Source organism: Heterodontus francisci, chromosome 32, assembly GCF_036365525.1.
Source record: "Heterodontus francisci isolate sHetFra1 chromosome 32, sHetFra1.hap1, whole genome shotgun sequence".
Lineage (NCBI taxonomy): Eukaryota > Metazoa > Chordata > Chondrichthyes > Heterodontiformes > Heterodontidae > Heterodontus > Heterodontus francisci.
In genome coordinates, this window is record NC_090402.1 from 10,464,527 (window position 1) to 10,476,843 (window position 12,317).

At 42.6% G+C, this 12,317-nt stretch overlaps 1 protein-coding gene across 1 annotated transcript in view; it reads left to right on the top strand.

The window, feature by feature from the left end:
• qsox2 (quiescin Q6 sulfhydryl oxidase 2) overlaps window positions 1–12,317 on the top strand; it is a 97,543-nt gene that overhangs the window by 39,050 nt on the left and 46,176 nt on the right. The window contains exons 7-8 of the mRNA XM_068012213.1: window positions 6,938–7,081; window positions 10,901–11,030. Coding sequence (XP_067868314.1) covers window positions 6,938–7,081; window positions 10,901–11,030 — 274 coding nt within the window. The remainder of the gene's footprint in view (window positions 1–6,937; window positions 7,082–10,900; window positions 11,031–12,317) is intronic.

Below are 12,317 nucleotides of genomic sequence, written 5' to 3' on the forward strand. Positions count from 1 at the left end.
TAAGCATTTTTAAAGAAAGTGAAATGTCTTGGCAATCCATTTTTTGATTAAAATTGTGTTCTTGACCTATGTGCTTTAGCAGCAAATTGAGTGTAATGCATTGGAAGCAATCTGATCTTAAAATAACCTGATTATAATATATTCTTGTGATCATAGAATGTTTCACAATGCATCAGCATTTTTCTCCTCACAAGCCACCTAACGTATATTCACTCGTGAGCTGCTAGCCTTTTTTTTTAACAAGGAACCATGTAATACTCTTGTAAAAAGAACTGCACTTTTTATTTTGCTTCAATGTTTGGCAATGCTGCTTAAAGACTTTTCTAACTTGTACAATTCATATTATTAATTTATGCCCTCACATTGTGGTCTTGTTGACCAGTGGAAATGGTAACGCTATTTACCTTTCAACCTTCACAATCTTTTTATTTTATTTTTTTATTTTAGAGATACAGCACTGAAACAGGCCCTTCGGTCCACCGAGTCTGTGCCGACCATCAACCACCCATTTATACTAATCCTACATTAATCCCATATTCCTACCACATCCCCACCTTCCCTCAATTCCCCTACCTATACTAGGGGCAATTTACAATGGCCAATTTACCTATCAACCTGCAAGTCTTTGGCTGTGGGAGGAAACCGGAGCACCCGGCGAAAACCCATGCAGTCACAGGGAGAACTTGCAAAATCCGGACAAGCAGTACCCAGAATCGAACCCGGGTCGCTGGAGCTGTGAGGCTGCGGTGCTAACCACTGCACCACTGTGAAGACTTCAATCAGCTTACTCCTTAACCCTTTCTGCTACAGTGAAACTAGTCCCAGCTTTTCAAGTCTTCGTATATGACAGTAAATCTTCAACCCTGGTAATGTTCTAGTGAATTACACTTTATTTTAATCCTCCCTAATGTAGGGAATTCGACTCAACTCCAATTGGATACAGTGATGCTTTAAGTTTTATATGTCATACATTACAGTATACGTGCAATAGTTTAGTTCAGCGTATCAAGCAGAAAGTATATGCTCCGTCCTGGATAGAAGTATGCCTCCTTGATGGCGCACAGTAGGTATCTTCCTTCTGGATGTTTCACCTCTCGCCTCAATTCTTCTAACAGCCTGAGCACTGTCCTTTACCGTCAAAGCATGGAATTGCACACTGCCTAATCCAATCAGCACATACCACACTTAGTTCCCTAGTTTTCAATCACCGCTGCATGCAAATTCCTGTTAGTGTCCAGTCGTCTTAGCATTGCAGCCGAAGTTTGTTTCGGCTTCAATACAAGATACGATTTGCTGACTTTCCATCCTCTGTACAGTAGCTGCTCACTGCTAATTCCTGCAAATGTTAGTAAATTAAGTGTAAATGTCACCAAGCTGTTGAGATAAACCTTTTCTTACAGTAGAATGCTGTGTCCAAAACTCTTCAGTGTTAACTGGCTCCGTTCGACAAAGAAGAAAAGTGAGTGTTAATCATAGAGCAGTGAACGTCATAGAGGTCTAACTGACAGTCCGGTTATCTCTGGACATTGATTTAAATAAATGTTGGTTGCAAGGATCCTTGTATAAGCAGCTGAGGATTGTCCACTGACTTCCAGTGATGATGGGGTCGAGACATTATCCAACTCAACATTGTAGATATCAAAGTCATCCTGATTAGAACCCACTAAAAATTCTACACCATTGCCTCTGATTCTTTTCCTTCAATGGCTGCTTGTTTAGATTTCAAACTGATGGGATGCAATCTGGGTGCTCTATCAGACCGAGCTGAGTTTCAAATCCCATACCTGATTCATGACCAAGTTTCCGATTTACACCCTCCATAATGTGGATTACCTTTTTCTCTTGCCTCTTCCCTATTGCTGCTGAAAACCTTACCCATGGCTTTACCATCTGCAGTCTTGATTTTCTTCACTATCCTTCTTAATAATCTCAAGCTGCACCCTATAGATACACCAGCTCATCCAAACCTTCTCATATGTTGCACATTCTCAATCCTGCCTTTCCCAACTCGTTAAACTCTATTCTCCTACTTTCAAGTCTCTCCACAATCTAGTCCTGCCTATGAGCTGGCATTTGCCCTATGCTTTTTCGATTCATGTTCCCTTTCCACTCCTTCATCCTCCTGTCCATTCCGCCTTTGGAGGCAGAGCCTTCATGTGACTTGCCTCCACTGTTTTGAAATGTTCTTCCTCAGCTGCTCCATTCTGTTACCTTTCCTGCCTTCCAAAGCCAGCTATCATGCCAAGTGATGTTGCTTTATTTTCTACAATGCCTGTTTATTGAGCAGGTCCTTAGACAGCACCTTCCAAACCCACGACCTCTACCAACTAGAAGGACAAGGGCAGCAAATTACAGGGGAACACCACCACCGGCAAGTTCCCCTCCAAGCAACACAGCATCCTGACTTGGAACTATATCGCCGTTCCTTCACTGTCGCTGGGTCAAAATCCTGGAATTCCCTAACAGCACTGTGGGTATACCTACCCCACATGGACTGCAGCGGTTCAAGAAGGCAGCTCACCACCACCTTCTCAAGGGCAATTAGGGATGGGCAATAAATGCTTGCCTGGCCAGCGACACCTACATCCCATGAATGAATAAAAAAGTGATTACATACGTGCTTGTGTTCTGAGCCACCTGTGTACACATTTAACCTAAGTGATTACGCAAACATTCAGTAGATTTGAACCTAATTTCTATAATTTGAAGGCTGACCTCTAATCTATTGCAAGTTGTATATGCAGACAACTGTAACTTCTGTGTTTATATGAATGTTTAAAATCCAATGAGCTACAATTTCTATAAGTACAATTTGCAAATTGATCCGAGTCTTCACACCTGCGAACATATAATAAAACCTGTAATTAAGTAATGCAATTTAATTCATTGGCCAGCTCTGAGCGTATTGGCTGTAAATTTCCTTGCCTACCTGGGTCTTGAATTTTTTTTCATTCATTCCTTGGGACGTGGGCGTTGCTGGCTAGGCCAGCATTTATTGCCCATCCTTAATTGCCCTTGAGAAGGTGGTGGTGAGTTGCCTTCTTGAACTGCTTTAGTCCATATGGGGTAGGTACACCTACAGTGCTGTTGGGAAGGGAGTTCCAAGATTTTGACCCAGCAACAGTGAAGGAATGGCGATATAGTTCCAAGTCAGGATGGTGTGTGACTTGGAGGGGAACTTGCAGGTGGTGGTGTTCCCATGTATCTGCTGCCCTTGTCCTTCTAAGTACTCGAGGTCATGGGTTTGGAAGGTGCTGTTGAAGGAGCTTGGTGCGTTGCTGCAGTGCATCTTGTAGATGGTACATGCTGGCGCTTTGCTTCGGTGGTGGAGGGAGTAAATGTTTGGATGGGGTGCCAATCAAGTGGGCTGCCTTGTCCTGGATGGTGTTGAACTTCTTGAGTGTTGTTGGAGCTACACCCATCCAGGCAAGTGGAGAGTATTCCATCACACTCCTGACTTGTGCCTTGTAGATGGCGGGCCGACTTTGAGGAGTCAGCAGGTGAGTTACTTGCCACAGAATTCCCAGTCTCTGACCTCTTTTAGCCACAGTATTTATATGGCTGGTCCAGTTAAGTTTCTGGTCAATGGAAACCCCTAGGATAGTGGGGGATTCAACGATTGTAATGCTATTGAATGTTAAGGGGAGATGGTTAGATTGTCCCTTGTTGGAGATGGTCATTGCCTGGCACTTGTGGCGCGAATGTTACTTGCCACTTATCAGCCCAAGCCTGGATATTGTCCAGGTCTTGCTGCATTTCTACACTGACTGTTTCAGTATCTGAGGAGTTGCGAACAGTGTTGAATGTTGTGCGAACATCCCCACTTCTGACCTTATGATTGAAGGAAGGTCATTGAAGCAGCTGAAGATGGTTGGGCCTAGGACACAACGCTGAGGAACCCATGCAGTGATATCCTGGAGCTGAGATGATTGAGCTCCAACAACCACAACCATCTTCTCAAAAGGTATGACTCCAACCAGCGGAGAGTTTTCCCCTGCTTCCCATTGACTGCAGCTTTGCTAGGGCTCCTTGATACCGTACTCTGTCATATACTGCCTTGATGTCAAGGGCAGTCACTCTCTCACCTCACCTGTTGAGTTCAGCTCTTTTGTGAATGTTTGAACCAAGGCTGTAATGAGGTCAGGAGCTGAGTGGCCCTGGCGGAACCCAAACTGAGCATCAGCGAGCAGGTTATTGCTAAGCAAATGCCGCTTGATAGCACTGTCGACGACCCTTCCATCACTTTTCTGATGGTTGAGTAGACTAATGGGGCGGTAATTGGCCGGGTTGGACTTGTCCTGCTTTTTGCGTACAGGACATACCTGTGCAATTTTCCACATTGCTAGGTAGCTGCCAGTGTTGTAGCTGTACTGGAACAGCTTGGCTAGGGCGTGGCAAGTTCTGGAGCACAGGTCTTCAGTACTGCTGCCGGAATATTGTCGGGGGCCATTGCCTGTGTCTTTAATCGTTGTTTGAACACGTGGAGTGAATCAAATTGGCTGAAGATTGGCATCTGTGATGCTGGGGACTTCAGGAGGAGGCCGAAATGGATCATCAACTCTGCCCTCCTGGCTGAAGATTGTTGCAAATGCTTCAGCCGTATCTTTTGCACTGATGTGCTGGGCTCCCCCATCATTGAGGAAGGGGATATTTGTGGAGCCACCACCTCGAATTAGTTGTTTAATTGTCCGCTACCATTCACGACTGGATGTGGCAGGACTGCAGAGCTTCAATCTGATCCGTTGGTTGAGATTGCTTAGCTCTATCTATCGCATGCTGCTTACGCAGTTTGGCATGCAAGTAGTCCTGAGTTGTAGCTTCACCAGGTTGACATCTCATTTTTAGTTATGCCTGGTGCTGCTCCTGGCATGCCCTCCTGCACTCTTCATTGAACCATGGTTGGTCTCCCGGCTTGATGGTAATGGTAGAGTGGGCGATGTGCTGGGCCATGAGGTTACAGATTGTGGTTGAGCACAATTATGCTGCTGGTGGCCCACCGCCTCATGGATGCCCAGTTTTGCATTGCTAGGTCTGTTTGAAATCTATTCCATTTAGCACGGTGGTAATGCCACACAACACGATGTGAGGTATTCTCAATGTGAAGACAGGATTTTGTCTCCACAAGGACTGTGCGGTGTTCACTCCTACAAAACTGTCATGAACAGACGTTTCTGCGGCAGGCATTTTGGTGAGGACGAGGTCAAATATGTTTTCCCTCTTGTTTTCCTCACCACCTACCGCATACCCAGTCTAGCAGCTATGTCTTTTTAGGACTCGGTCAGTAGTGGTGCTACCGAGCCACTCTTGGTGATGGAAGTTGAAGTCCCCCACCCATAGTAAATTCTGTGCTCTTGCCACCCTCAGTGCTTCCTCCAAGTGGTGTTCAACGTGGAGGAGTACTAATTCATCAGCTGAGGGGGCAGGTGGAGGGGGAGGGGTGCAGTAGATGGTAATCAGCAGGGGGTTTCCTTGCCCATGTTCGACATGATGCCATGAGACATCATGGGGTGCGGAGTCAACTTTGAGGGCTCCCAGGGCAACTCCCCTCCCGACTGTATGCCACTGTGCTGCCACCTCTGCTGGATCTGTCCTGTCGGTGGGACAGGACATACCCGGGGATGGTGGTGGCGGCGTCTGGAACATTAAGGTATGATTCCGTGCGTATGACTGTCAAGCTAATGCTTGACTCGTCTGTGGGACAGCTCTCTCAACGTTGACACAAGCCCCCAGATGTTAGTACGGAGGACAATGCCAGGTGGTCCATCCAATTTCATTCTTTATTGGCTTGGTAGCGGTTAGATCCAACTGAGTGGCTTGCTAGGCCATTTCAGAGGATATTTAAAAGTCAACCACGTTGCTATGGGTCTGGAGTCAAATGTAGACCAGACCAGATGAGGACAGCAGGATTCCTTTCCTAAAGGACATTTGTAAACCAGATGGGTTTTTACAACAATCGGCAATGGTTTCATGACCATCATTAGACTTTTTTTTACATTCCAGATTTTTATTAATTGCTTTTAAATTCCACGTTCTACCTTGGTGGGATTCGAACCCATGTCCCCAGAGCAATAGCCTGGGTCTCTGGGTTACTTGTCCAGTGACAATACTCTTGTGGATAAGGCCAGAACTAGGGGGCACTGTTTTAAAATGGGGTGTCACCCTTTTAGGACAGAGATGAGGAGAATTTTTTTCTGAGGGTTGTGTGACTTTGATCTCTCTGCCTCAGAAGTTGGTGGAGGCGGGGGTCATTGAATATTTTTAAGGTGGAGGTAGATAAATTCTTGTTAGGCATGGGAATCAAATGTTATCGGGTGTAGATGGGAGTGTGGAATTCGAGAGACAAACAAATCAGCCATGATCATACTGACTGGCGGAGCAGGCTCGAGGGGCCGAATGGTCTACTTCTCCGAATTCATATGTTTGTCTGTGTAATACCACATGCTACTGCCTCCCCTTAATCTGATTGCTAATTTTTATTTTGAACACACTTTATCTGTTTCCTTCAGAAGAATTGTTTGTAGTTTGCGCTGTCAAATTTCAGTAATTAGTGGCCTGTATACTTCTGTGTTAGTTCAGATTGAAAGAGTTTCATCTTTAAAATTATTTCAGTATGAAATGTATAACCCTGAAATTGGGTTCTCAAAAGGCACACTGTATGCATCTGACTTTTCTATGTCTGCATTTCTGAGCATCTGAACTTGGAGTCAATACAAGCCCAAGTGGTTCAGAATAATGGTTAAAATATGGTGAAATGGTAAAAGCTTACAGTTGGGAATTTTGTGAGCAAAAAGAAGAAAAATATCTAGGGGCAAGGGGAAGATGAGAAAATGTCAGCTGGTAAATCTTATGAATATACATCATTTAGTATAATATCGATATATACTAACTGTTTGATTTGGTTACTTCAAATAATGACATTTTCTGTTTTCTAAAACAGGCAGAAGCCTCTACGATCATTCTTTTCATCCTACTTAAAGTCACTGCCGGGGGTAACAAAGAGACTGCCTTCCCAAAACACTTTACCAGTGAGGCAGAAAGAAGAGATAACTGGTCTGGTAAAGCCATGGAAAGATTTTGATCGGTAGGTGTTTCCGAAACTTGATCCCTTTTAGAAGATGATAATCAGGTTGTGAGAAGAGTTAACAAAGTGAGCGTTGGTCCTATAGAAAGTGAGTCTGGGGAATTATTCATGGAAACCAAGGAGATGGCAGATGAATTGAACAGGTATTTTGCATTGGTCTTCACCATAAGAGGATACAAGTAAATATCCCCAAAATAACTGTAAATTAAGAAATGGAGGGGAGGGAGGAACTTGAAAATTACGGTCATTTAGGGAAGTGGTACTGAGCAAATTGTTGAAGCTGCAGGCTGACTGGTTCCCGGGTCCTGATGGACTTCATCCTAGTGTCCTAAAAGAAGTGGCTAGTGAGATAGTTGATGCGTTGGTTTTCATTTTCCAAAATTCCCTAGATTTGGGCAAGGTTCTATTAGATTGGAAAATAGCGAATGTAACTCCTTTATTGAAAAAGGGAGGAAGACAGAAAGCGGGAAACTGCAGTCAAGTTAGCTTAACATCCGTCTTAAAGAAAATGTTAGAAGCTATTATTCAAGATGTTATAGCAGGCACTTAGAAAAATTCAAGGTCATCAGGCAGTGTCAACATGGTTTTGGGAAAGGGAAGTCCTGTTTAACCAGTTTATTGGAATTCTTTGAGTTACATGTGCTGTGGATGTACTGTAATTAGATTTCCAGAAGGCATTTGATAAGGTGCCACATCAAAGGTTCTTGTCGGAAATAAAAGCTCATGTTGTAAAGGGTAACCTTGGCATGGCTAGAAGATTGGCTAGCTAACAGGAAACAGTAGGTATAAATGGGTTATTTTCTGGTTGGCAAGATGTAACGAGTGCTGGGACCTCAACTTTTTACAGTTGATATAAAAGATTGGATGAAGGGAATGAAGGTTTGGGTGCTACACTTGCTGATGACACAAAGATAGGTAGGAAAGTAAGTTGTGAAGAGGACATTGGGGTATAGATGGGTTAAGTGAGTGGGTAAAGATGTGGGAAAATGTGCAATTGTCCATTTTGGCAGGAAGAATAAAAAAGCCTATTATCTAAATGGTGAGAGATTGCAGAGCTCCGAGATGCAGAGGGATCTGGGTGTCCTAGTGCATGAATCGCAAAAGGTTAGTATGCAGGTACAGCAAGTAATTAGGATAGCTAATAGAATGCTATCATTTATTGTGTGGGGAATTGAATATAAAAGTAGGGAGGTTATACTTCAGTTATACAAGGCATTCGTGAGCCCACATCTGGAGTACTGTGTACAGTATTGGACTCCTTATTTAAGGAAGAATGAAAATGCATTGGAAGCAGTTCAGAGAAGGTTTACTAGACTAATACCTGGAATGGGCAGGTTGTCATGTGAGGAACGGTTGGACAGGCCGTATCTGCTGAAGTTCAGAAGAGTAAGAGGCAACTTGATTGAAACATTTAAGATCCTGAGGGGACTTGACAGGATGGATGTGAAAAGGATGTTTCTTCTTGTGAGAGAATCTGGAAATAGTGGTTACTATTTAAAATAAGGGGTCACCTATTTAAGACCGAGATAAAAACTTTTTCTCAGAGGCTTGTGAGTCTTTGGAGCTCTCTTCCTCAAAAGGCGGTGAAAGCAGAGTCTTTAAATATTTTTAAGACCGCGATCGATAGACTCTTGATGAGTAAGGGGGTAGGCAGGAATGTGGACTTGAGGTACAATCAGATCAGCCATGATCTTTTTGAATCGCGGAGCAGGCTCGAGGGGCCGAGTAGCCTAATCCTCCTCCATTCATATGTTCATATGAATCCTTGAAACTCTCCATAGAGAATTTCAGTGAATGCTCAGTCTAGTACATTGAAGACTGAGATCGATAGATTTTTGGATGCTAAGAGAATCGAGGGATAAGGCAAGAAATTTGAATTCAAGTAAATCAGCTGTGATTTTGTTGCATGGCGGAGCAGGCTCAAGGGGCCTACTCTTGCTCCTATTTATGTCCTTGTACTATGCGTAACCTTTTGATCTGCCTGATTAGAATGCCATTATTTCACAGCATGGCATTTTGGTATCATCCAATTATTCTTTTCAGGGTGAAGCCAGCGGCAAATGTCCACCTGTTGGTTGAGAGTAGTTGTGAACATTGAGAATTCTGTTGCTTGGCTTGCTCTCAAATGTCATGGGAAAGAAGGAACTTCTATTTGTGTGCCACAATTCATATCCTCTGCCACATGGTGCTTCACAACTAATGAATCATTTTATAGAAATTCTAAATATTACTTTCTTCAGTGAAAAAAGGTTCTGCTACAATTTTGATGTTTCTGGTCCATTCTTTCACTGAGGTTGAGCAGAAAATGGGTGAATCAAATTTCAATGTTAATGTAAACCAGAACAAGAAAATATACGCTCATAGTGCCTTTCACTACCTCAGGATATCCCAAAGCACTTTACAGCCAATGAACTGCTTTTTAATTTGTACTTGTAGTTTTCATGTAGGAGACACAGCAATGTGGAAATGAGGCTCGCGTAGTAATGTCAGGAAACCTTTTTTTTTGAAAGCGCATCCTTTATAGCAACCTTGGACCTTGTTTTGAAGCTAGAAATTATGCACCTAAAGGATAGTAATTGCCTCTAAGGAAACCACGAATCAATTGTGTGCCACCCTTTTTTCTTTAAAGAAGGCTGAAGAATCTTGTACTAAGATGAATTTGTCTCCTCTACACACACATTTTGAATAAAAGGCTATCATCTCTGGTTTCTCTTTATTGATTGTATTAATATATTCGTAACTTTGCATTCCAGCCATCTTGTTTCCTATGAGTTTTCAATTCAACTTTTCCCCCCTCATTGTGTGGTAGAATATCTGCCACAACCTGTAAAACACTTTATACAGAAAACTGAGATGCATATGGGAGTGCAGCTCTGCTATCTATTGGCGAGGCAGGGTAGTGCGTTTTCATGTGTTGGATTAAAGCAGCAAATAACTGAGAAATACTCAACTGTGGTAGTTCTGGTGAAACTATGAAAATGTGATTTAGGTTCAATAGGCCAAGAATAACTAACATGAGTAATTGATTTTAGTTTTTTATAAAAACTGGTGATTCAGTTTTAATCAATTGAATGTATAGGTGAATTTTGATTTACTTCAGTGGACAGGAAAATGGAAACTGCTTTTACAAGCACATGATTAAAATAGTGTAAAAGGCCACTTAAAATTTAATATTTGCTACTTTTATACTACCTACAAAGTTGGTTTTCTTCACATTAGCTTGTCTTCTAGTTTTCTATGATGTTTTGGTTATTGTTGTCCAGACTTTTAATTCTGTTAACAGTTGTACGCCATTCTGAAATATTTCTCTTTACAACATCGCTTGAAAAGCTGATATACTATTATAGTCTCTTTACTCACTCACTCCCTAGATGGTTTATGTTACATCTGTGATTATACAAGAATTCACAAAGTGTAGTTTTCCCAGATTGCTGTGATTTAGAAATCTTTAATTTTTTGGCCTGGCGAGATTGGGTGTAAAATATACCAAACCAATCCATTGATTACATGTTGCCAGGGAAAATTTGACAAGTTGACATCTTGAGACTGCAGGAGACTTGAATGAGAAAGATTCACTGCTTTGTGTATTGACATTCTCGTCTGTTGTGATTTTGTGTAGTGACGTTGCCTAATCTATCGCTGTAATTTGGACAAACTCTTGTACCATCTTTATCGTATTTTTAATTAAATAAAACTTTCTCCCTCCTTGACAGAGTTTCTGCTGACAGCCTTGCTATAATGCAAAGAAATGTGTAAACTCAGTCAATAGTGGACAGTTATTTGAAATGTACTTGTTTCTAAGCCTCCCTTTGTTTTCAGGAGTAAGGTGTATATGGCTGACTTGGAGTCTGGTTTGCACTACTTGCTGCGTGTGGAACTTGCTAGTCACAAGATACTGGAAGGACCAGAACTGACTACTCTAAAGGACTTTGTTACAGTCCTGTCAAAGGTGCGTATTTGATTGGTAACCATATAGTTTTCAAGAGATTATTTAACCAGAATAGAAAATTATATTCCTGCAGAGGTATCACTGACGCCTCTCGGAAACTATGCCAGGACTGTAGTGGTTTTACAATAAAGAGCTTGCATTGATAAATGTATTTCATAACCCAGGACGTTTCTAAGTACTTTTTGAAGTCTAGTCACTGTTGTAATGTAGGGATCACAGCAGCCAAAGGAAGCCGAAACAAGGTCCCACAAACAGCAATGTGATTGATCAGATCATTTTTTTAAGTGATGCTGTTTGTACTGATGCTACATGTGATCATCTAAAAATTGGCAAGTCATGTTGCAGCTGTACAGAACCTTAGTTAGGCCACCCTTAGAATATTGCATGCAATTCTGGTCGCCACACTACCAGAAGGACGTGGAGGCTATGGAGAGGGTACAGAGGAGGTTTACCAGGATATTGCCTGGTCTGGAGGGCATTAACTATGAGGAGAGGTTGGAAAAACTCGGATTGTTTTCACTGGAACGACGGAGGTGGAGGGGCGACATGATAGAGGTTTACAAAGTTATGAGCGGCATGGACAGAGTGGATAGTCAGAAGCTTTTTCCCAGGGTGGAAGAGTCAGTTACTAGGGGACATAGGTTTAAGGTGCGAGGGGCAAAGTTTAGAGGGGATGTGCGAGGCAAGTTTTTCAGAGGGTGGTGAGTGCCTGGAACTTGCTGCCAGGGGAGGTGGTGGAAGCAGATACGATAGCGACGTTTAAGAGACATCTTGACAAATGTATGACTAGGAAGGGAATAGAGGGATATGGGCCCCGGAAGTGCAGAAGGTGTTAGTTTCGGCAGGCATCAAGATCAGCGCAGGCTTGGAGGGCCGAATGGCCTGTTCCTGTGCTGTACTGTTCTTTGTTATTTGTAGTCTCGAGTGGGAATCTAATCCATAACTTTGAGTTGGAGGCAATACAAAAAAAAAATTGGTTCAGATTTTCTGGTAGTGATGATGGAAAGTTTGGATTCCGCACATGTGCTGTTAAACGCAGAAATCCAGAAGTTGCTGTCAGTGATTCTACACTTCACAATAGGGTGCACTGTTGAATTCCCCCCAGACTGCAATCAATTAAAATCATTGAACTGATGCTCTTAGTCTTACTGTAAAAATCCTTGGGGAAAAGTTATACCTTGTTGAATTGAGGTGCACTAGATTTTCAACAGCATACTACTTTCAGAATTACTGCTGAAAACCTTTTTCTGATGCGGTAAAACTAATTTTATGTTTGTGGAAAGTCAG